Source organism: Desmodus rotundus, chromosome 5 (assembly GCF_022682495.2).
Source record: "Desmodus rotundus isolate HL8 chromosome 5, HLdesRot8A.1, whole genome shotgun sequence".
NCBI classification, from domain to species: Eukaryota; Metazoa; Chordata; class Mammalia; order Chiroptera; family Phyllostomidae; genus Desmodus; species Desmodus rotundus.
In genome coordinates, this window is record NC_071391.1 from 137,783,938 (window position 1) to 137,806,087 (window position 22,150).

Below are 22,150 nucleotides of genomic sequence, written 5' to 3' on the forward strand. Positions count from 1 at the left end.
ACAGAGATACAGTCATAATTGGGGGTTTTAACACCTCATTGACTTCAATGGATAGATCTTCCCCGCAGAAAATCAATAAGTAGACAGCAGCCGTTGATGACACACTAGATCAAATGGATTTAATTGATATCTTCAGAGCGTTTCACCCCAAAGCAGCAGATGCACATGTGCACATGGAGCGTTTTCTAGGATAGACCCCCTGCTAGGACACAAAACAAGTCTCAATAAATTTAAGAAGATTGAAAGCATATCAAGCTTCTTCTCTGACCACAGTTCTATGAATATAGAAATCAATCACCAGAACATTGAAAAATATGCAAAGACATGGAAGTTAAATAACGTGTTATGAAACAATGTATGGGTCAACAATGAAATCAAGGAAGATATCAAAAGATACCTTGAAACCAATGAAAATGAGGACACAGCAATACAAAATCTGTAGGACAATGGGAAAGCCATCCTAAAAGGAAAATTCATAGCATTGCAGGCCTATTTAAAAAACAAGAAAAAACTCAAATAATCTAACTTCACACTTAAAGGAACTTGAAAAAGAACAACAAACAAAGCCAAAGTGAGTACAAGGAAGGAAATAATAAAGGTCAGAACAGAAATAAATGAAGTAGAGTCTAAAAAAAATGACACAAAAGATCAATGAATCCAAGAGCTTGTTCTTTGAAAAGATAAACAAGGTTGATAAACCTTTAACCAGACTCATTGAGAAAAAAAGAGAAAGGACCCAAATAAAATCAGAAATGAAAGAGGAGAAATAACAACTGACTCCACAAAAATACAAATGACTGTAAAATATTGCGAACAATTATATGCCAACAAACTGGACAACCTGGGTGAAATGGATAAATTTGTAGAAACATTCAGTCTTCCAAAAATGAATCAGGAATAATCAGAATCTGAATAGGCAAATAATACCTAATGAAATTGAAGCAGTAATCAAAAAACTCCCAACAAACAAAAGCCCTGGACCAGATAGCTTAGCAGGTGAATTTACTAAACATTTGTAGAAGAACTAGCACCTCTCCTTCTCAAACCATTTCATAAAATTCAAGAGGGAAGCCTCCCAAACTCATTTCATGAGGCCAGCATTATCCTAATTTTGAAACCAGATAAAGACACTACAAAGAAAGAAAATTATAGGCCAATATCCGTGATGAACATAGATGATAAAATCCTCAACACAATATTAGCAAACCAAATATAGCAGTGTATCTAAAAGCTTATACACCATGATAAAGTGAGATTTATTCCAGAAAGGCAAGCATGGTACAACATTTGCAAATCGATAAAGATGATTGATCACATAAACAAAATGAAGGATAAAAACCACATGATTATATCAATAGATGCAGAAAAACCTTATGATAAAATCCAGCACCCTTTTATGATAAAAACTCTCTGCAAAGTGGGAATAGAGTGAACATACCTGAACATGATAAAGGCCATATATGAGTAACCCACTGCTAGCATCATTCTCAGCGGGCAAAATTATAAGCATTCCCCTTAAGATTGGAACAAGACAGAGATCTCTGCTTTCACCTCTTGTTGTCAACATAGTACTGGAAGTCCTAGCCACAGCAGTCAGATGAGAAGAGGAAATAAAAGGCATGCACAATGGAAAGGAAGAAGTAAAACTGTCATTGTTTGCAGGTGATATGATACTGTGCATAGACAGCTCCAAAGATTCCAGCAAGAAATTACTAGAACTGATAAATGAATTCAGCAAGGTAGCAGGATACAAAATTAATATTCAGAAATCTGTTGCATTTTTATATGCCAATAATGAACTAACAGAAAGGGAAATTAAGAAAACAATCCCATTTACTATTGCTTCAAAAAGAATAAAATGCCTAGGAATAAACCTAACCAAGATGTAAAAGACCTGTACTTGAAAAAAATATAACACATTGAAGAAAGAAATTGAAGAAGACACAGATAAGTAGAACCAAATAACGTGTTCATGGATAGGAAGAATTAACTCATCATTAAAATGTCCAAACAACCTAAAGCAATCTCTAGATTCAACGCCATTCCTATCCAGATTCCAATGGTGTACTTCACAGAACTAGACTAATATTTGAAAAATTTGTATGGAACCACAAAAGGCCCTGCATAGCAACAGCAATCCTGAGAAGGAACAAAGTTGGAAGAATCACTACACAATATCAAACTGTACCACAAGGCCATAGTAATCAAAACAGCCTGGGTACTGGCATAAAAATATAGACACATAAATCAATGGAACAGAATAGAGACCTCAAAAATAAACCCACACCTTCATAGTCAATTAATTGATGGCAGAAGCAAGCACATACAATGGGCTAAAGAGAGTTTACTCAATAAATGTTGTCGGGAAAATTGGACAGGTCCATGTAGAAATATGAAGAAATATTCTTACATCACAAGAATAAATTCAAAATGGATCAAAGACTTAAATGTTAGACCTGAAACCATAAAAATCATAGAAGAAAACAGCAAAATCTTGGACATTGCCTGTAGAAATTATTTATTAGATATACCAACCCAGGCAAGGGAAACAAAAGAAAAACAAGTAGGACTTCATCAAACTAAAAAGTTTTTGCATGGCAAAGGACATCAGCAAAATAAAAAAACAACCCACAGAATGGGAGAGTATATTCACTGATACATCTGATAAAGGAGTTAATACCCAATTTTTTTTAAGTACTTAAAAAACAACACCAGGGGAAAAAAATTCAATTAAAAAATGGGTAGAGGACACACAGATGGCCAATAGACATAAAAGATGCTCAAAGTCACTAATCATTAGAAAAAGGCAAATAAAATCCACAGTGAGCTACCATCTCACACCAGTCAGAATGGCTATCATCAATAAATCAACAAACAACAAGTGCTAGAGAGGATGTGGAGAAAGGGGACTCTTGCACTGTTGCTGGAAATGCAGATTGGTGCAGCCACTGTCAAAAGCAGTATCAGGATACTTCAAAAAATTAAAAATGTGTCTGCCTTGTGATGTAGTGATTCCACTTCTGGGAATTTATCCAAAGAAACCCGAAACACGAATGCAAAAGAACATAAGCACCCCTATGTTCTCTGCAGTGTTATTTATAATGCCAAGATATGGGAGCAGCCCAAGTGTCCATCAATAGATGAGTGGATAAAACAACTATGGGACATTTACACAATATAATTCTACTCTGCTGTAAAAAAGAAGAAAATTTTAGTCTTTGCAAGAGCATGGATGGACCTGGAGAACATTATGCTAAGTGAAATAAGCCTGTCAGAGATAGACAAATACCGTATGATTTCACTCATGTGGAATCTAATGAACAAATTGAACCAACAAGCAAAACAGAGACAGACTCATAGATGAAGAACAGATGACAGCCAGTGGGGTGGAGAGGAGGATAGGGGGTGGAGGGATTGAGCAAAAAGGAAAAAGGACTCATGGCCATGGACAACAGTGTGGCGATTGCTGGGGGGAAGAGGGGATAAAAGGGGACTAAATTGTAATGGGAAGAGAAAAAAGAAAAAAAGAAGATATTAATCAAATAGAAGAATTTATGTGTAAAAATGTTTAAAAGAATTGTTTTTGATAGAAACTATAAACTACCTAAATATGCAATAAGACAAGTTAAATAAAATATGTATTTATATTAGTAAAATGCTATGTAAACCATTTTAAATCATGTCCTCAAAAAATATTTAAGGGCATGAGAAAATGCAGTGAATATAAGGGTGCATATATAGTCAGTCAGTCCTTCATATCAGCAGGTTCTGCATCCACAGATTTAACCAACCACGGGTCAAAAATATTTGGAAAAAAAAATACTGCATTGTTGCTGGTGTGTACTATTGTAGTTAGGCCTAGAGTGGTTGCATCCGTACTGAACATGGACAGGCATTTTACCATGTCATTATTCCCTAAACAATGCAGTGTAACTACTTACATAGAGATTTACATCGTGTTAAGTATCATAAGTAATCTGGAGATCATTTAAAGTATATGAAAAGCTCTGCATAAGTTACATGCAAGTACTATGCCACTTTATATTATGGAGTTGAGCAGTCATGAATTTTGTCACCCAGAGGGATCGTGGAACCAATTCCTCACTGATACCAAGGGACAACTATATTTTCAAGTTAGTGTGTTTGCTTTCCTCAGATGAATACCCAGAAGTAGAAGTGCTAGATCAAATGGTATTTCTTTCTTTCTTGCTTTCTTGCTTTCTTTTTAAAAAATATTTTGAGGATCCTTCTTACTGTTTTTTTATAATGGATGTACCAATATACGTTCCCAGCAACTATAAACAGAGGGTTCCCTTTCCTCCACATCCTCACCAACACTAACTTATTTTGTTTTTCATAATAGCCACTCTAACAGATGTGAGGTGATAATCTCATTGTGGTTTTGATTTGCATTTCCCTGATAACTAGTAATGTTGAGCATCTTCTTATGACCTTTGGCCATCTGTATATCTTCTCTGGAAAAATGTCTATTCAGATCTTTTGCCCATTTTTAATTGGATTGTTTTGCTTTTGTTGCCTTCGCTTTTGGTGTTAAGTCGTCATTGTCATTATCATCACCAAGACTAATTTCAAAGCACTTACCACCTATTTTTATTCAATGAATTTTATAATTTCAGGTCTTATATCGAAGACTTTAATCATTTTGAGTTAATTTTTGTGTATGGTGTAAGACTGTGGTCTAGTTTCATTGTATTCCTTGTGGCTGTCCAGTTTTCCCAAAACCATTTATTGAAGAGACTATCCTTCTCCATTGTATGTTCTTGCCTTCTTTGTCATGAATCCATTTATCATTTATGCATAGGTTTATTTCTGGGTTCTCTGTTCTGTTCCATTGATCTGTGTATTTGTTTTTAAACCATATTCTGATTACTATAGCTTTGTAATATAGTTTGAAATCAGGGAATATGATGCCTCCAATTAGTTTCATTTTTCTTCCTTTTACTTGTATATATTATCTAAACTTTCTTTAACTAATACTAATTTCATTTATAATTAGATAAAAAAATTGTGTTTATGTGCTTTAAGTACCAAAGTAGTTTTTTGCTATGTCTGTGTAGCTGATTGAAATCCCTAAAGTCCTGCAGAATCACAATTTAGAGCTACAGGTATCTTAATGATGATCTATTGTGAATAATGGCAAATTATAGAGCTAGTGGTATTTTAAAGATGATCTCCCCTCTTTTCAAGATGAGGAAATTGATTTTTAAAAATATAATAATAGTTAACATTTATCCAATGCCCAGTACGTTATTCTTGTTCACTTAATCTATACAGTATACATATGAAGGTTGGTCTGTTTTTATTCCTGTTCTATAAATGAGGACACTTACTTAGGCTTAGGCAGATTGAATAACTTGCCCACAGTAAAGTGATGGAACTAATATTTGACTCCAAAGTTCTTAAATATCATGTAATGGAATACAGTAAAATTTGTAAGTGACCTATTCAGTGTTACATTGCTTATTATTAGTAGAAGAAGAGTTAACAGCCTGGTGTTTTGACCACAAATTCAGTGTTCATTTAATTAATTCTGTCTGTTTTTGAGAAAGTGTTGATTTGTAACCAGTTTAAATGCAATGATCAGTTTTAGTCTGTTATTTCTTTTATCAACATGAACTAAAAATCTGTCATTATCACTTACACATTTCAAGTGTATCTGTTAAGAATTTTTGTTTAATCCTCTAAAAACCTTGGGTGATGAAATAGTGTTGATAGTTCACAACCTTGTGAATATACTGAAAACCACTGAATTGTACACTTTAAGAAAATTCCTTCCTTGCTTAAGATTACAGAAAAAGGTTTAAAATCATTATATTAAAACATGAATATAAAGATCACAGAGACCCAAAAATGATGCACACAATAAATTTATAATGAAGTTTTGTGTTTTGCCAAGTAAAGTAATAAGTTTACTGCTTATTACCTCTTCCTTGACCATAAATGATATCTACAGTTCAACCAAACTATTATTTTGACAGATCATATAATGTTGATTAGTTTACAAATGTAGATTACATACTCTTTGTTTTTCTTTTTTGAGGCTTCTAATTCTGTATTTTTGCTTTTAAGCAACGAATGTTATCTCGACAAGAAGAACTTAAAGAAAGAGCAAGAGTTCTGCTTGAGCAAGCAAGAAGAGATGCGGCTTTAAAGGCGGGGAATAAGCAGAATACAAACGCAGCCACAGTACTCTCCAACAGGCAGCTAAGTGATGTGAGAATCATTGTTTAAAAAACCATTAAGTTGTTCGTTGTAATCATGGGGATGAGGGTACTGATTTATTTACATTTTTGCTAAATTATTTTTCCACATATTTTGTATATTGTGGGTACTTGACATATTTATTGAACTTACAAAGTCCTATTTGGAGGAGCATGTTGTGATTATTTCTACACAGTAGTGTTAGCTATGAGGAAAAATAAGATTCTGAAATATGATTTCTACACACATGAATAATCTGTTTTTGTTGATTTATATTTTGCAATTCAGTTCTACTTTATTTAAGATTATATGGTCTGTGGAACTTAATTTTGTTGGAAAAATTAGAATATAATAACAATGCTTATCAGTTACTGAATACCTACCAGATATTTTAGGTACTACAATGGATGTTTTACATAATTTTTATTTTACTTAACCCCATGAAGAGATTTTCAAACTTCTTTCTAGATTAAAAAAAACAAAAGCTGATAGGTAAGGTAATCTAAACAAGGTTTCCTAGTCAGTAAATGTTGAATCCAGGCTTTGAACCTCAGCCTCATTAGACTTCAGAATCAATGCTCTTTCCTGTCATGTACTGCCATCCCTGTTAAACCAGTTTTTATACCTATTTTTGTATAAAGAACACACAGTAACCAAAGCCCTGAGATTTAGCGGGCCATGAATTTCTTCATGAATCTGAAAACTATGACAACTCTGCCCTACCAGCAAACTCACATGCACATAAAACTGCATGATCTTTTTTTTAATTAAGATTTCTTTAGAGCACTTTTAAGTTCACAGCAGAATTGAGGGGAGGGTACAGAGATTTCTCATATACCCCCTATACCACAATGTCTACCACAGCATCTACCACAGTGTCACATTCTTTACAGCTGATAAACCTGCATTAACACATTATAATCACTCAAAGTCCATAGTTTATATATGGTTCACTTTTGGTGTTGTACATTTTATGAGTTTGGAAAAATGTATAATGATATGTATCCATCATTATGGTATCAGAGTATTTTCATTTTCCTGAAAATCCTCTGTGTTCCACATATTCATCCCTCTTCCCACCCCCACCCCTGCCAAACTGATGATTTTACTATTTCTCTGATTTTGCCTTTTGCAGAATGTTATAGGTGTAACCATATGGTATATAGCCTTTTCTCAACTTCTTTTACTAAGTAATAATGCATTTGAGGTTCCTCCATGTCTTTTCATATCTTGATAGCTCATTTCTTTTTAGTACTGAATAATATTGGGTTGGCCAAAAAGTTTGGTGTTTTTAGTAAGATGACTCTAGTAGCACTAGTTGCCTTTAATTCATTCAAAACAATTTTGTTAGATTGTGTTGTGATAGCTGTCATATCAGTGTGCATTTAAAAACACCGTATCAAAATGGGCGAATTTTTGTGTAGCCATTTTAATATTGAAAATGGAAGAAAATACACAATATATTCAGCATATTATGTTTTATTATTTCAAGAAAAGTGAAAATGCAACTTAAATGGAAAAAAAAGATTTGTGCAGTTTATGGAGAAGGTGCTGTGACTGAATGAATGTATCAAAAGTGAAGTTTTGTGCTGAAGATTGCTCTCTGGATGGTGGTCCATGGTCAGGTAGACCAGTTGAAGTTGATGACCAAATTGAGACATTAATTGAGAACAATCAATGTTCTACCATGCAGGAGATAGTTGACATACTCAAAATATCCAAATCAGTGAAGTTATTGGTGAAAATGAAAATGAAAATTTTTATAGAAAATACCAAACAGACTTTTTGGCCAACCCAATATTTCATTGTCTATATGTACCATGGTTTGTTTATACATTCACCTACTGAAAAACATCTTGGTTGTTTTCAAGTTTTGGCAATTATAAATAAAGCTTCTATAAGTATCTGTGTGCAGGTTTTGTGTAGACATAAATTTTCAACAACTTTGGGAAATACCAGGTAGCACAATTGCTGGATCATAAGAGTATGTTTGCTTTTGAAAGAAATCACTAAACTGTCTTCCAAGTGACTGTACCGTTTTGCATTCCCAACAGCAGTAGTGACAGTACTTTTGCTCCACATCCTCGTCAGCATTTGGTGTTGTCAGTGTTCCAAATTTTGGCCATTTTAATAGATGTTTAATGGTATCTCATTGTTTTGATCTCTCTGTTGACACGTATTATGGAGCATCTTTTAATATGCTTATTGGCATATTAAATTCTGTAAATCTGTGGAAGAGGTATCTGTTATGGTCAACACTTCCAAAGAAGTGACCTTTACACCAATCTGTTTTTTTATTTTATTTTTAAAAAAAATTTTTTGTATTTTTTCCATAATGTTTATCATCACACTGTTGTCCATGGCCATGAGTCCTTTTTCCTTTTTGCTCAATCCCTCCACCCCCTATCCTCCTCTCCACCCCACTGGCTGTCATCTGTTCTTCATCTATGAGTCTGTCTCTGTTTTGCTTGTTGGTTCAATTTGTTCATTAGATTCCACATGAGTGAAATCATACGGTATTTGTCTATCTCTGACAGGCTTATTTCACTTAGCATAATGTTCTCCAGGTCCATCCATGCTCTTGCAAAGACTAAAATTTTCTTCTTTTTTACAGCAGAGTAGAATTATATTGTGTAAATGTCCCATAGTTGTTTTATCCACTCATCTATTGATGGACACTTGGGCTGCTCCCATATCTTGGCATTATAAATAACACTGCAGAGAACATAGGGGTGCTTATGTTCTTTTGCATTCGTGTTTCGGGTTTCTTTGGATAAATTCCCAGAAGTGGAATCACTACATCACAAGGCAGACACATTTTTAATTTTTTGAAGTATCCTGATACTGCTTTTGACAGTGGCTGCACCAATCTGCATTTCCAGCAACAGTGCAAAAGAGTCCCTTTCTCCACATCCTCTCTAGCATTTGTTGTTTGTTGATTTATTGATGATAGCCATTCTGACTAGTGTGAGATGGTAGCTCACTGTGGATTTTATTTGCCTTTCTCTAATTATTAGTGACTTTGAGCATCTTTTCATATGTCTTTTGGCCATCTGTGTGTCCTCTTTGGAGAAGTGTCTATTCAGGTCCTCTGCCCATTTGTTTAATTAGATTTTTGGGGAGAGAGGTGGTTGGTATTGAGTATTGTAAGTTCTTTGTAAATTTTGGTTATTAACCCTTTATCAGATGTATCAGCAAATATGTTCTGCCATTCTGTGGGTTGTCTTTTTATTTTGTTGATAATTTCCTTTCCTGTGCAAAACTTTTTTATTTTGATATAATCCCATTTGTCTATTTTTTCTTTTTTTCCCTTGTTAGAGGAAATATATCAGAAAAAATATTATGAGCAATGTCTGAGATTGTACTGCCTATGTTTACTTCTATGATTTCTGCTCTAAATTTAAGTCTGTGATCCATTTCTAATTTATTCTTGTGTGTGGCATAAGAAGATGGTCTAGTTTCATTTTTCTGTACATATCTGTCCAGTTTTCCCAAAGAGACTCCTAAGATTCCACCAAGAAACTACTTGAACCTATAAAAGGATTTAGTAAAGTAGAAGGATACAAAATTAGTATCCAGAAATGAGTTGCATTTTTATATGCCAATAATGAACTATCAGAAATGGAAATTAAGAAAACAACGCCATTCACTATTGCTTCAAAAAGAATGAAATGCTTAGGAATAAACCTAACCAAGATGTAAAAGACCTAGACTCGGAAAAGTGTAACACATTGAAGAAGATACAAATAAGTGGAAGCACATACCATGTTCATGGATAGGAAGGATTAACATCATTTAAGTATCCATACTACCCAAAGCAATCTCTAGATCCAATGCAATTCCTATCAAGATACTACTGATGTACTTCACAGAACTAGACCAAATATTTCAAGAATTTAAATGGAGCTACAAAAGACCCTGAATAGCAGCAGCTATCTTGAGAACGAAGAACAAAGTTGGAGGAATCATACCAGCTAATGTCAAACTATACTATAAGGCCATAGTAATCAAAACAGCATGGTACTGGCATAAAAACAGACATGTAGATCAACAGAACAGAATAGAGAGCCCAAGAATTAACCCATACCTTTATAGTAAATTAATATTTGAAAGAGGAAGCAAGTGCAGGACTAAGGACAGGTTGTTTATTTTCCTACTGTTGAGTTTTAAACAGTTCATTGTGTATTTTGCATAACAGTTATTTTTTTAAATCAGATGTGTCTTTTGCAGATATTTTCTTCCTGTCTGGCTTGTCTTCTCATTCTCTCCACATTGTCTTTTGCAGAGCAGAGGTTTTAAATTTTATTCAAATTCAGCTGTTCCATTATCTTACATGGTCTTGCTTTTGGTGTTATATCTAAAAAGGCATCACTGTATCCAAAAAGCATCTAGGTTTTCTCCTGTGTTATCTTCTAGGAATTTTATAGTTTTGTGTTTTACATTTGGGTCAACAGTCCATTTTCATATAATTTTTTGATGGGTGTAAGATTTTATCTAGATTTATATTTTTGCATGTAGATACCCAGTTGTTTCAGCACCAGTTGTTGAAAATTGGCTTTGCTCTATTGTGTTGCTTTTGCTCCTTTGTCAAAGGTGAGTTGACTATATTTGTAGGGATTTATTTCTGGGCTTTCTAGTCTGTTCCACTGATCTATTTGTCTGTTCTCTTGCCCCAATACCAGACTATCTTGATTACTGTAGCTTTATGGTACGTTTTGAATTCAGGTAAGATCAGTCCTCCAACTCTATTCTTCTCCTTCAGTCTTGTGTTTGCTATTCTGGGTCTTTTGCCTCGCCATGTAAACTTTAGAATCAATTTGTTGATATTCACATAATAACTTGTTGAGATTTTTATTGAAATTGCATGGAATCTATAGATCAAATTGGGAAAACCTCACATCTTTATAATATTGAGTCTTTCTATCTGTTACATGATATATCTCTCCATTTGTTTAGTTCTTCCTGGATTTCATTACCAGGGTTTTATAGTATTCTTCATATAAATCTTGTACATATTTTGTTAGATTTATACTAAGCATTTAATTTTGAGGCTCCTAATATTAATGGTATTATGTTTTTAATATCAAATTTCACTTGTTTATAGCTGGTGTATGGGAATGCAATTGTCTTGTATCATAGCCTTGTATCCTACAACCTTGCTGTAATTGCTTATTAGTTCCAGGAGCGTTTTTCTCATCATTATTTTTGATTTCTGCATAGATGGTCATGTCATCTATGAGCAAAGACAGTTTTATTTCTTTCTTCCCATGTATACTTTTAAAAATACTTTTCAGATACCAGCTTAATAACCTCTTACCTCAAGCATAGTTTTTCATACTTCAAGTTTTTACACACAATGTGATACAAAATCTGCTAGTGAGCCACAATAATTATATTTTTTAATAAAAAAGAATATATTACAGTGGAATAGAAAATATCAGAATTCATCACACATAGTAAGCATAGTATTTTTGTATGAAACACTTTAGTTTTATAGGTGTGAGTGCTTAGCGGATCTTGATATAAAATGTATTTTTAACTGTGGGTCATGATAAAACATATGCAAAACATTCATCTAAAGGACCATTTTTTAATATAAAAAGGGCCATTTTTAAGAAAGATATTTTGTAAACTTTTTGCCAACTTTTTCAGTGCCTAGTCTATTATATCAGTTACATCACTAATTTGTTGATTCAGACATTGGCCAGGTATTAATTGAGTGTCTGAACTGAGTATTTTCAGAATGACAGAAAAGACTTCTTTCATGCAGCTTATGTTGGTGGTAAGAGACATAATAAACAAAAAAACTGCAGAAAATGATAATTTGAGAAAAGGACATTTAAACTAAGATTTGATGGGTGAAAAGGATTCAGATAAGTGAAGGGCCACAGAAAGAATATTCTTTCTAAAGAGAAAGTTATTTTGTTGATATATTTATTTTTTGATAAACTTAGTTTCATAAATTTTGTCAGACTCTGAAAATACAGAAAACTTATACCTTTACATTTTACAACTGTTGATTTAAAATTCAGAATACCTAAAATGAAATGATCTATCTGGCAAGTAGATTTTTAAAAATTACTTTGCCTCTGTGCAAAATTTACATACACTAATAATTATCATCTAATGTTTTTTGAGCACTGACTGTATCATTCAGGATTCAAGTGCTTTCACATGGATTTTCTCACTTAATTTCTACAACTTTTATATTAGTTAAGTATTATCATCTCTGTTTTACATTTGAGAAAACCGACACACAAATTAATGAATTGCCCATAGTCACACAGCTAATAGTAGAGCCAGGAATTAAACCTAAACAATTTGACTTCAGGGATTGTATTTTAAAAGTATTGTGCTATGTTTTCTTATTCATTTTTCTGACGTCCTTGTGAAGTAGGACTTGATATTGTTTTTTCACTGTAGAGACTAAGAAAATGAGTTAGGAAAGAATATTTACATTTACCTAGAGTTGCAGACAATGGCAACCTAGGTTTCAAATTCAAGCATCCTGAACTTCTGGCCAAGATGGAGGCGTAGGTACATACGTTATGCTCCCTCACACAAAAGAAGGATAACAGCCAATTTAAAAACAAAACACACCCAGAACTGCCATAAAATTGAACTATATGGAAGTCCAACAACCACAGAGTTAAAGAAGAAACATTTATCCAGACTGGTAGGAGGTACAGAGATGGGCAGCGAGGGTGGGAGAGTACGCGTGGCAAGACAGCAGCTGGCAGACCCAGCAATCCCACAATTGCAGGTGTACAAATTGGGAGGAACAACTGGGGAGTGAGACATACCTTGCAACCCAGGGTTCCACAAGGAGAAAAATAAACCCTCAAAACCTCTGGCTATAAAATCCTCTGGGGGATTTGGCAGGGGGAGAAACTGCCAGTCTCACAGGAGAGTCTGTTCGAGGGACCTCTGGGGTCCTAGAACATACACAGGCACACCCACCCAGGAATCAGCACCAGGGCAACATCTGGAAGGGCACAATTTGCTTGTGGGAAGTGGGGGAAGTGGGGGAAATGACTGAAAACGGGATCAGAGCTGAGCAAGTGGCATTGTTCCCTCTCTGACCCCTTCCCCATGTACCGTGCCACAACACAGCGACCTGTCCCGCCCTGGCGAATATCTAAGACTCCACCCCTTACAACATAACAGGTGTGCTGAGACAAAGACATATGGCCCAAATGAAAGAACAGATCAAAACTCCAGAACAAAAACTAAGCGACAGGGAGATAGCCAGCCTATCAGATGCAGAGTTCAAAACATTGGTAATCAGGATGCTCACAGAAATTATTGCATTACAGCCACAAAATACAGGAAGAAATGAAGACTATACAAAGTGAAATAAAGAAAAATGTACAGGGAACAAACAGTGAAGGGAAGGAAACCAGGACTCAAGTCAATGATTTGGAGCAGAAGGAAGAAATAAACATTCAACTGGAACAGAATGAAGAAACAAGAATTCAGAAGAGTGAGAGAGGCTTAGGAACCTCCAGTTCCCGTAAGACTGTTAGCTGATTTCTCAAAAGAATCCTTGCAGGCAAGAAAGGGCTGGCAAGAAGTATTCAAAGTCATGAAAAGCAAGGACCTACATCCAAAAGCAAGGACCTACATCTAAATGAAAGCCAAGCTTTCATTTAGAATGGAAGGGCAGATTAAGTGCTTCCCAGATAAGGTCAAAGAGTTCATCATCACCAAGCCATTATTATATGAAATGTTAAAGGGACTTATCTGAGAAAAGGAAGATCAAAAATATGAACAGTAAAATGACAACAAACTCACAACTATCAACAAATGAACCTAAAGAAATAAAAGAAAGAAAAACAATGAAAACAAAAACTAAGCAAACAACTATAACAGGAACAGAATCAGAAAAATGGACATCACATGGAGGGTTTTCAGTGGGGAGTGGGAGGGGAGGAATGGGGGGGAAAGGTACAAGGAAGAAGAAACGTAATTGGTAGGCATTAAATAGATGGGGAGAGGTCAAAAATGGTATAGAAAACAGAGAACTCAAAAGACTTATATGTACAACCCATGGACATGAACTAAAGGGGTGGATGCTGGAGGGTTGGGGTGTGCAGCATGAGTGGGGGATAAAGGAGGAAAATTGGGAAAACTGTAATAGCATAATCAATAAAATACAACTTTTAAAAAATTAAAAAAATGAGATGCTAATTTTCTTTAATAATTTTACTAACAAAAAATCACAGTATTCAGGTTTTCATCATATTATTTGTAATAGAAAAAGTAAAAAACAGTAGTTGCTACAAATAGGATAATGATCAAATAAATTATAACAAACATATATACTTGGCTCTGACTGGTGTATCTTTGTTGGGCATTGTCCCGTGAAGCAAAAGGTTGTTGGTTTGATTCAGGGTCAGGGCACATACCTGGGTGGTGGGTTTGGTCCGCATTTGGGATGCGTACAAGAGGCACCTGATCAACATTTATCTCTAACATTGATGTTTTCTCCCTCTCTTTTTGCATCCCTCCCCCTCTTTCTAAAAATAAATAAAATCTTAAAAAATGAATATGTATACTTGTTATGTAGCCATTAAAATTATTCAATAATGTTTTGAAAGAATGTTGAAAAAACATAAGACAATACTTACAATGTTGTTTTGTATGAAATAAGATATAAAATAGTATCTGACATATGAACTCCATTTTGAAATAATAGACTCTATGTCTTCACTTGTGCATTGAAAAGGACGAAGAAAAATCATGAAAATATTAACAATATTTATCCCTAAGAGATAGTGTAACAAATGGCTTATAGAAGATTTTCTGCTCTGTTGTTTTCTGTTTCAAAAATATGACATGTTAAGTATTTTATACTAGGGAAATTTTTGGTGACCAAAAAAGATGTTTACTAATTTTTTTTTTAGTGTACCCAAGCAAATTTGACCATTTAAACTAGTGTTGTCTTGGAGTATCTCTTAAGGGTGTGTGTGTGTGTCTTAAGGAGAGAGACCTAGGGGAAAAAAAGCTCTTCCTAGTCTGTGCCTAGATGTGAGATAAATGGTAGATTAAATAGCAGTCCTGTTCACATTAAGGCATAAAATTGTCGATGACTAAGACTGATCAATAGTAATCATGGTATCTCACAAAGTATCTCATGGCTCCTTTGACTGCCACTGATGTGACTTGGGTTAGTTACAGTTGTGTTAGTTGTTACAGTTGTTTTCCCCAGAGAGCAGCTGCATGCTGTATAAACTAGCTAGCTACATGCCAGACTGGTCACTTTGTTGCATTTGTTTTCCACTTACCAAAGTTGTACCCTATTGCCTAAAAAATTATGCTTTAATCAGTCCCAGAGATGCTCTGCCTGCCCTTCTCTTTCAGGTTATCTTTTGCCACATAAAAAAACCACTTTACACCTTATTAGTATAAAACAACCTTTTTATTATGGTCATGGATTCAATGAGTTAGGCATTCGGATAGGACACTAGGAATAGTTTATTTCTGTTCCACAATGACTGGGGCTGGTTTTCAGCTAGGACCTCTGCTGAACTGCTGTTGGGAGACCTGCATATGACCTTTCCATATGGTCTCTTCCACTTGCACTAGTTTGTGCTTCCTTACAGCATGGTGGCTGGGTTTAAGAGCAAGTGTCCCAAGAGGGTAAGGTGAATGTGCATGGCTTTCTTACGATCTAGCTTTAAAAGTCTGTAGCATCACTTTTGTCCTGCTTTTGGCCCAAGCAAACTCAAAGCTCCACCCAGGCTTAAGGAGCAGAAATACGGACTGCATCACTCAGTGGGAGGAGTGTTGAAGTCACATTGTAAGAAGAGCAGGTGGCATGGGAGATATTGTTGTAACCTCTTCTTAATTACAGTTTAAGTTCAATTTAAAAGCTCTTTCTTGCACATTCTACTACTATTGCTTATTCTTTATAGATAGATCAAGCCCTATATAGATGTGTTGTGAAGAGCATCAGTTTCATGAACTAATACATTCTAGGACTGTTGCTCTAGTTTTGACATTTCTTACTTTGTGTGGCTTATATCTAATATTGAAGTGATTGAAGGAGAATGTAAAATGTCAGAGAAGTCCAGTTTCACAAATACAGAAGTTAGACCTTACCATTGCTTGTCAGATTTTTAGTTTAGTATGTAACTTGATGTTAGGTTGATACCTTTCTCAAGAACACAGTAGAAATGTCCATGTATTTGAAAAGTAGTATGACTACCTTGGCTGACAAAAGAAAAAGAGGATCTCTGGAGCAACTGAATGAGAGTTACATGATACTAAAACTGGAAATTACTTAATTTCTTTAAATCTGTTTTTCCATTTTAAAATGGAGGCCAAACTTTTTTTTTTCTTTCTGTGTGACATTCAAATTAATAGGTGTCCACAGTGAAGGGGGTAAGGGAACCATGACTAATGCCACCCCCACTTCAGTGTCAAAATGCCTTTCTCTCTGGAAAGATCAAAAGACTTCTGGGAAATAAAAAGCAGGTCTAACTCAAAAAAAAAAAGAGCTGGCATCTAATTTAGTAAAGTGATTGCTGCTATTTTCACTTGCTTATGTTCTTTAATCTGTTCCTTAATTTATCATGCTTTTATTTTTAAATTTACTGTAAATTCTCTTGCCCTTCCTTCATAAAGTATGCTGTGGTAGAGAGGAGTTACTGGCAGATAGAGATATACCTGCTGCTACCCACTGCTTTTTGTATTCTTAGTTTGAGAATTACAATGAGCTTTAAAAGTTGGTACCCAGGAGTGACCTCAAGCCTTGAATAAGTGAGACGAGAGTTTACTGATGAGCTTACTGTTACTTACTCTTAAGAGACCACTGATTTAGGACCTGATGAATATCAAGAAGAATGCATAGAGCTTTTTACTCACTGATGTTGTATATAGTGCATGGAATCTATCTGTGTACTCAGTATAGGTTACCTTTTATTGGGACTTTTGTATTGGTTCTGGGCTGAGAGAGAGAACTTAGAGGATTTTGAGAAGTGTTAAAAGATTGAAAAAAATCTACTTACAAGGAAAGATAGGCTTATAAAATATAAAGAGGAGAAAACTGGGAAATCATTTAAGTACTAATTTGAGTATATGAAGGCTGAAAATCTTTTTGGCAGCTCCTGCTTACCCAAGAAAATTGACTTTCTAACTACTCAACATAGATTCATGCAAGATTATTGTAAATCCCCTCCTATTTCCCCTCCTTCCAACATCATCCTCACCTCTCTCTTATTTTTCACTCTACAGTCCCGTTCTGCTAAGTTGCTTGCAGAGACAATGTGACATACTCTTTTGTTCCTCTGTCAAGTATGCTGTTCTTTCCCTGAAATGCCCTTCTTCCCTTGTTAGTTTCCACTGAAATACCACTTTTTTCTATGAGCACCTGTGTCATGGCTCCCAGCAGTAAATTCTCCTTCCTGTATCTTTTTTTAATATGTTGTACACATATCAACTGTCACATTTATCCCACATAGTAATCTAATTACACACTTCTTTCTCCCACTCAACTATGAGCTGAATACCCAGAAGTATCCACAGCACCAAGTATTAAGTAAATGTTTGTTCAGTGAATAAGTGGAAGGAACAGTGACAGGCTGTTTTTCATATCTTCTGAGTGTCAACTTAAAAAAAATGAGCTCAGCCCTGGTCGAGTAGCTAAGTTAGTTAGAGCATCGTCCTGATATGCCAAGGTTGTGGGTTCAATCCCTGATCAGGGCACATACAAGAATCAACCAATGGATGCATAAATGAATGGAGAACAAATCAATGTTTCTCTTTCTCTCTCTCCCCCTCCCCCTTCTTCTCTCTCTAAAATTAAAAGTAAATGTTTTAAAAATGAGCTTAAATATGAACATTTTGAGTTGCTATAAGGAGTTTCTTGGTAGTAAAGGTTTGTAAACAGGAAAAAAAGTCTCTCTGAAGGTCTTTAAAGCTGAATTAATTATCATTAGGTAGAGGAAGTTAGTGTCTATCTCCTTTTCTTGAGTCAGTTACAGAAATAATATTTGACACTTTGGGATTCAAGGCTCCCTGCGTAATCCTTGTCTTCCTATTCTTGAGTCCTACGTTATGATACCTTCCTGTGTTGTTAGGATGTATGCACACCATATCTTTAGATGCACCTGGTTTTCCTGTATTCTGGGACCTCAGCTCCCAATTCTGCCTTCAGTTACACACTCTACAAAAAATTCCCTCTATGTAAATCAAGATAGCTTTAAGCTGGAAGGCTAGGAAAACAGTTTCTAAGACCCTGAAAACAACCCTTAGTAATTTTACCTTGTGAATCCTTATGTACAGACTCAAGTTATCATCACGAAAGATTTGAACTATAATTTCTCTTAAAAGGCAATTTACAAACACAGATACTGTAAACTTTTTTATTTTCTTAATTTTGTCAACTGTCATTGCACATTTTAATGAAATCTTGCTGCAAGGATATATACTACATTTATCTTTTTTAGGGAAAGTAGTTTAGTGATTCATTAGTATCTCTGTGTCTGTAGTTGTTCATTTAACCTGTTTCAGGTGTTTCCTGAAATTATTTTTCTGTAGGAGACAGATTTCATTGCTCTGAATTTATTTTATACTTCTTGCTTCCTATTTCTATTGTTCTATGAAGATTTTCATGTTACATTTTACTGATGTAAATTTAGGTGTGATATTTTGTTCATTGCTTTCCACATGTACTTAAATGAAACTTTTTCAGAGTACAACTCAGAAGTTTGTCAGGGTCAACAATGTAGCCACTATATAATCCAAAGGAACCTCCTTGATTATATAATATAAGCACAAACTCTAAGAAAGATATAATGGCTTTTTTCAAGAAAGTATGTCATTTTTATTATTTTTCTTCATTACTCAATTCCCCCAAACATTTTTTCCCAAGAAAGGCACAAATAGAATTTAAGAGGCTAGTGTATTTCAGACTCATTTGCTTATTACTCTATATTAGTATGTAATTGTTTTTTAAAATACATGTAATAAATCACCATTATATTTAATTGTGCTCATATAATTACATGAAAGAGATGTTTGCATTTGATGTGCTAAAGTTTAGGATCAGTAACTCTAAGAATAAGGGATGACAGTCTTGCTTCCCACAGTCCTTGGAATTGTTAAGATATTTGTGAGGCATTTTGAACCTATCAGAAGAATGATGCCATATAAGTTTAATTATTACTTTGGTGTTTTTAAGAAAGATTGAAATCTGTTATATAAATAGAAAGTCTGAAAAAAGAATTGGGATGTTTTTTCAATCTAATGAATCTAATCACTTAACAATCAATGAATGTATAAATGTTTGGTTTTCGGGTTTTTTTTCAACTTTAAATTATGTAGCATAAGAATATGGTTTGCGCATAGGTTTTAGACACCTGGAAACTTTTTTTTAAAAAAGATCAGAAATGAATTATAAATGTTATTATAAAACAGACCTGAAGTTTTTTACCTAATATTTAATATACAAGCGTAGTGAGCGACCCATTACAGTCAATTCACATAGGAGCCCATTCTCACTGAGCAGGATTAAAGTGCAAGTTAGCAGCAAGTCCTGGAAGGTTCTCAGTATCTATCTTCAAAGATCTGCAGGAATATTTGAATCCTCTAAAGAACACTGTCTATGTGGGAATTTGCAAATACAGTGACTTTTTTCCTTGGTCTTTGGTAATAAATCCAAATGGCTTATTTGATAAGAACCAAGAGAATGCTGCTGCTCTTTTGCAAATTAAACCTTTAACAGGCATTTTGTTGCTATGAAGGGGTGGGACATCAACCTTGTACTTTTGATGTTAATCGGAAAATATTGATTTAAATGGGACTAGTCTGTCATGCTGGTAATTGTAGCAGTTTTAGGTAAGATCACTAAATCTATTCCAAATAATAAAAGAAGCAGTTACTGTCCAATTGGTAAAAAACACTAAATGTCATTTTGGTAATCCTTGATTAATAGAACCTTTTCCCATAGTTCTCATAAATATATGTGTCCTATGTATATTTCATCATAAAAATGTATATGATGTAAGATTACACTTACATGTTTATGAATAATGACTGTGTTCTATATAAATGACTAGCCTCTAGGAATGAAACTAAAATTTTTGTTTCTTCTAGTTACACATATTTTCAATTCTTCTACTAGGAAGAACTAGGTTAACTTTGCATTTGTAAGTTCAAAAGAACATCAGTTACTATAAAGAGAAATCTAAAATTTTGAGTGACATTTTGCCTTATTTATAGAGATTGTTATTCTCTATACGAGCTGAAACATCTATACCCAGGGCACTGAGATGAAAATATATTCCTTATTTTTTACTCCAACACAGTTGACAGAAGATTTAATGTACATAATCCGTTTCAGACCAGTAAGACACTTTAAATGTATAGCTAATCTTTTTTATAGTTGCATTTTCTAGAAGAATGCCGGCGTATTTCTATGCTCGGCATAAATGCCTCTGTACAAGGCAGTGGTTTTTATTCACTATGATTTAAATAATAGTTTATCTATTATGTCTAAATTTAAGTTGATTTGATGTCTGCTATCCTCACAATGGCTACTAGACTTCTTAGAAAACATATTGTTAGCTTGCTAGCATATCTTCAAAGTCACACAAAACACTAGCATTGTTAGGAGAAAAAAAAGTCAATCATCTTTTCTATTATGTGGCCACAAACCCCAAGCCTAAAAAGTCTTAGTTATTTGAGATTGCCATGAATGCATGAAGCTAGGGCTAGGTGTCTTAGCATCAGGAACACTCCTTTTATGTGACTATTAATGGCTGTATGCATATTTCATAGAGCTGTTCAGTGCAGTGTTGAAATTCCAGGGTAATATCACCATTACTAAGAGCTGTATTTATATTTCCTATTCTGTTATTCCTCAGCATGCACAAGGGTAGAGTTTAAATCTTTATTCGTGTCATTTTTTAATGTTGCTTTTGTTCTCCTTATCATGTTCTGGCTTTCCCAAGGATATATGCCTTCAACGAAAAGTCACATGTGCATTACTAATTGTGTGCTATTGTATTTACAGTTCCTAGTGGTAGTAGCACTGTGAAGCTACTAATTCTTTTGCTTCACTTGATGTAAAATAATTTGAGTGTCTTTGATAGCAGCAAAACAGTATTAATTGGTTTGTACATTTCTTGGTCATTCTTCTTAGGTGGTCTTCATAATCTATTAGAACTTTCAGTCAGATTTTTGTAATGTCATGCCTCCAGCAGTGATTAAATTGGTAATTAATGAACAGTCTTTGGCAATGTAAACCACATCCCGTTAATTTTCCCTTTTGAGTTTTTAGAAGTTGTCTTCTGTGTCAGAAATCATTGTGCCACCTTGCTATGGCCCCTTGGCATGAAACCACAGTGACTTGATTTTTGCAGCCATTAGTAGATCAGAGCAGTAATTTCACAGTATTTTGGTCAAGGTAATTATAATACCAAGAACTGAGTAGATTTGAAAATTCAAGGAAGAAGTCCAGAAATACCAGGTGAGCTTCCTTGTGTTCACTGGAACGTTATGATTAGTTTAATTGGTCTTTGTTTGATTTTAGCCGCAGAAACTATTTGTGCCATAGTAGTGCAGTGACTTTATACTTGAGTGTTTCTGACCTTCTTTGACGGGTGGTGCAAAAATCAGCCCTTTGAAATAGTCCCCTTCCCAAAAGGGGGTTAAACTGCATTTTAAAAAATTAGCTATAGAAAAGAAATCTCTCTAATTAATCTCCTAAAATTTTACTCTAATTTATGAAATGATTAGCAAGTGTATTTTCTCTTTATATTTAAAATATTTGCAACTATTTTGATTTTTTAAAAATTTTAAAATTACTAGTCTTTGCTGCCTCTATATACTGTTTCAATATTACAAAAGAACCTTGCAATGTGAGTGAAATGAGAAATGCAACTTTAATGAGAGTGAAATTGAAATGTGAGTTTCTTTTTTG

The 22,150-nt window shown here is 34.5% G+C and overlaps 1 protein-coding gene across 14 annotated transcripts in view; it reads left to right on the top strand.

Moving 5' to 3' along the window:
* Positions 1-22,150, top strand: part of EHBP1 (EH domain binding protein 1) — a 370,181-nt gene that overhangs the window by 274,036 nt on the left and 73,995 nt on the right. For all 14 annotated transcript variants that reach the window (XM_071221562.1, XM_045189390.2, XM_053924179.1 and 11 more), the window contains one exon: positions 6,091-6,234. In XM_071221562.1, coding sequence (XP_071077663.1) covers positions 6,091-6,234 — 144 coding nt within the window. The remainder of the gene's footprint in view (positions 1-6,090; positions 6,235-22,150) is intronic.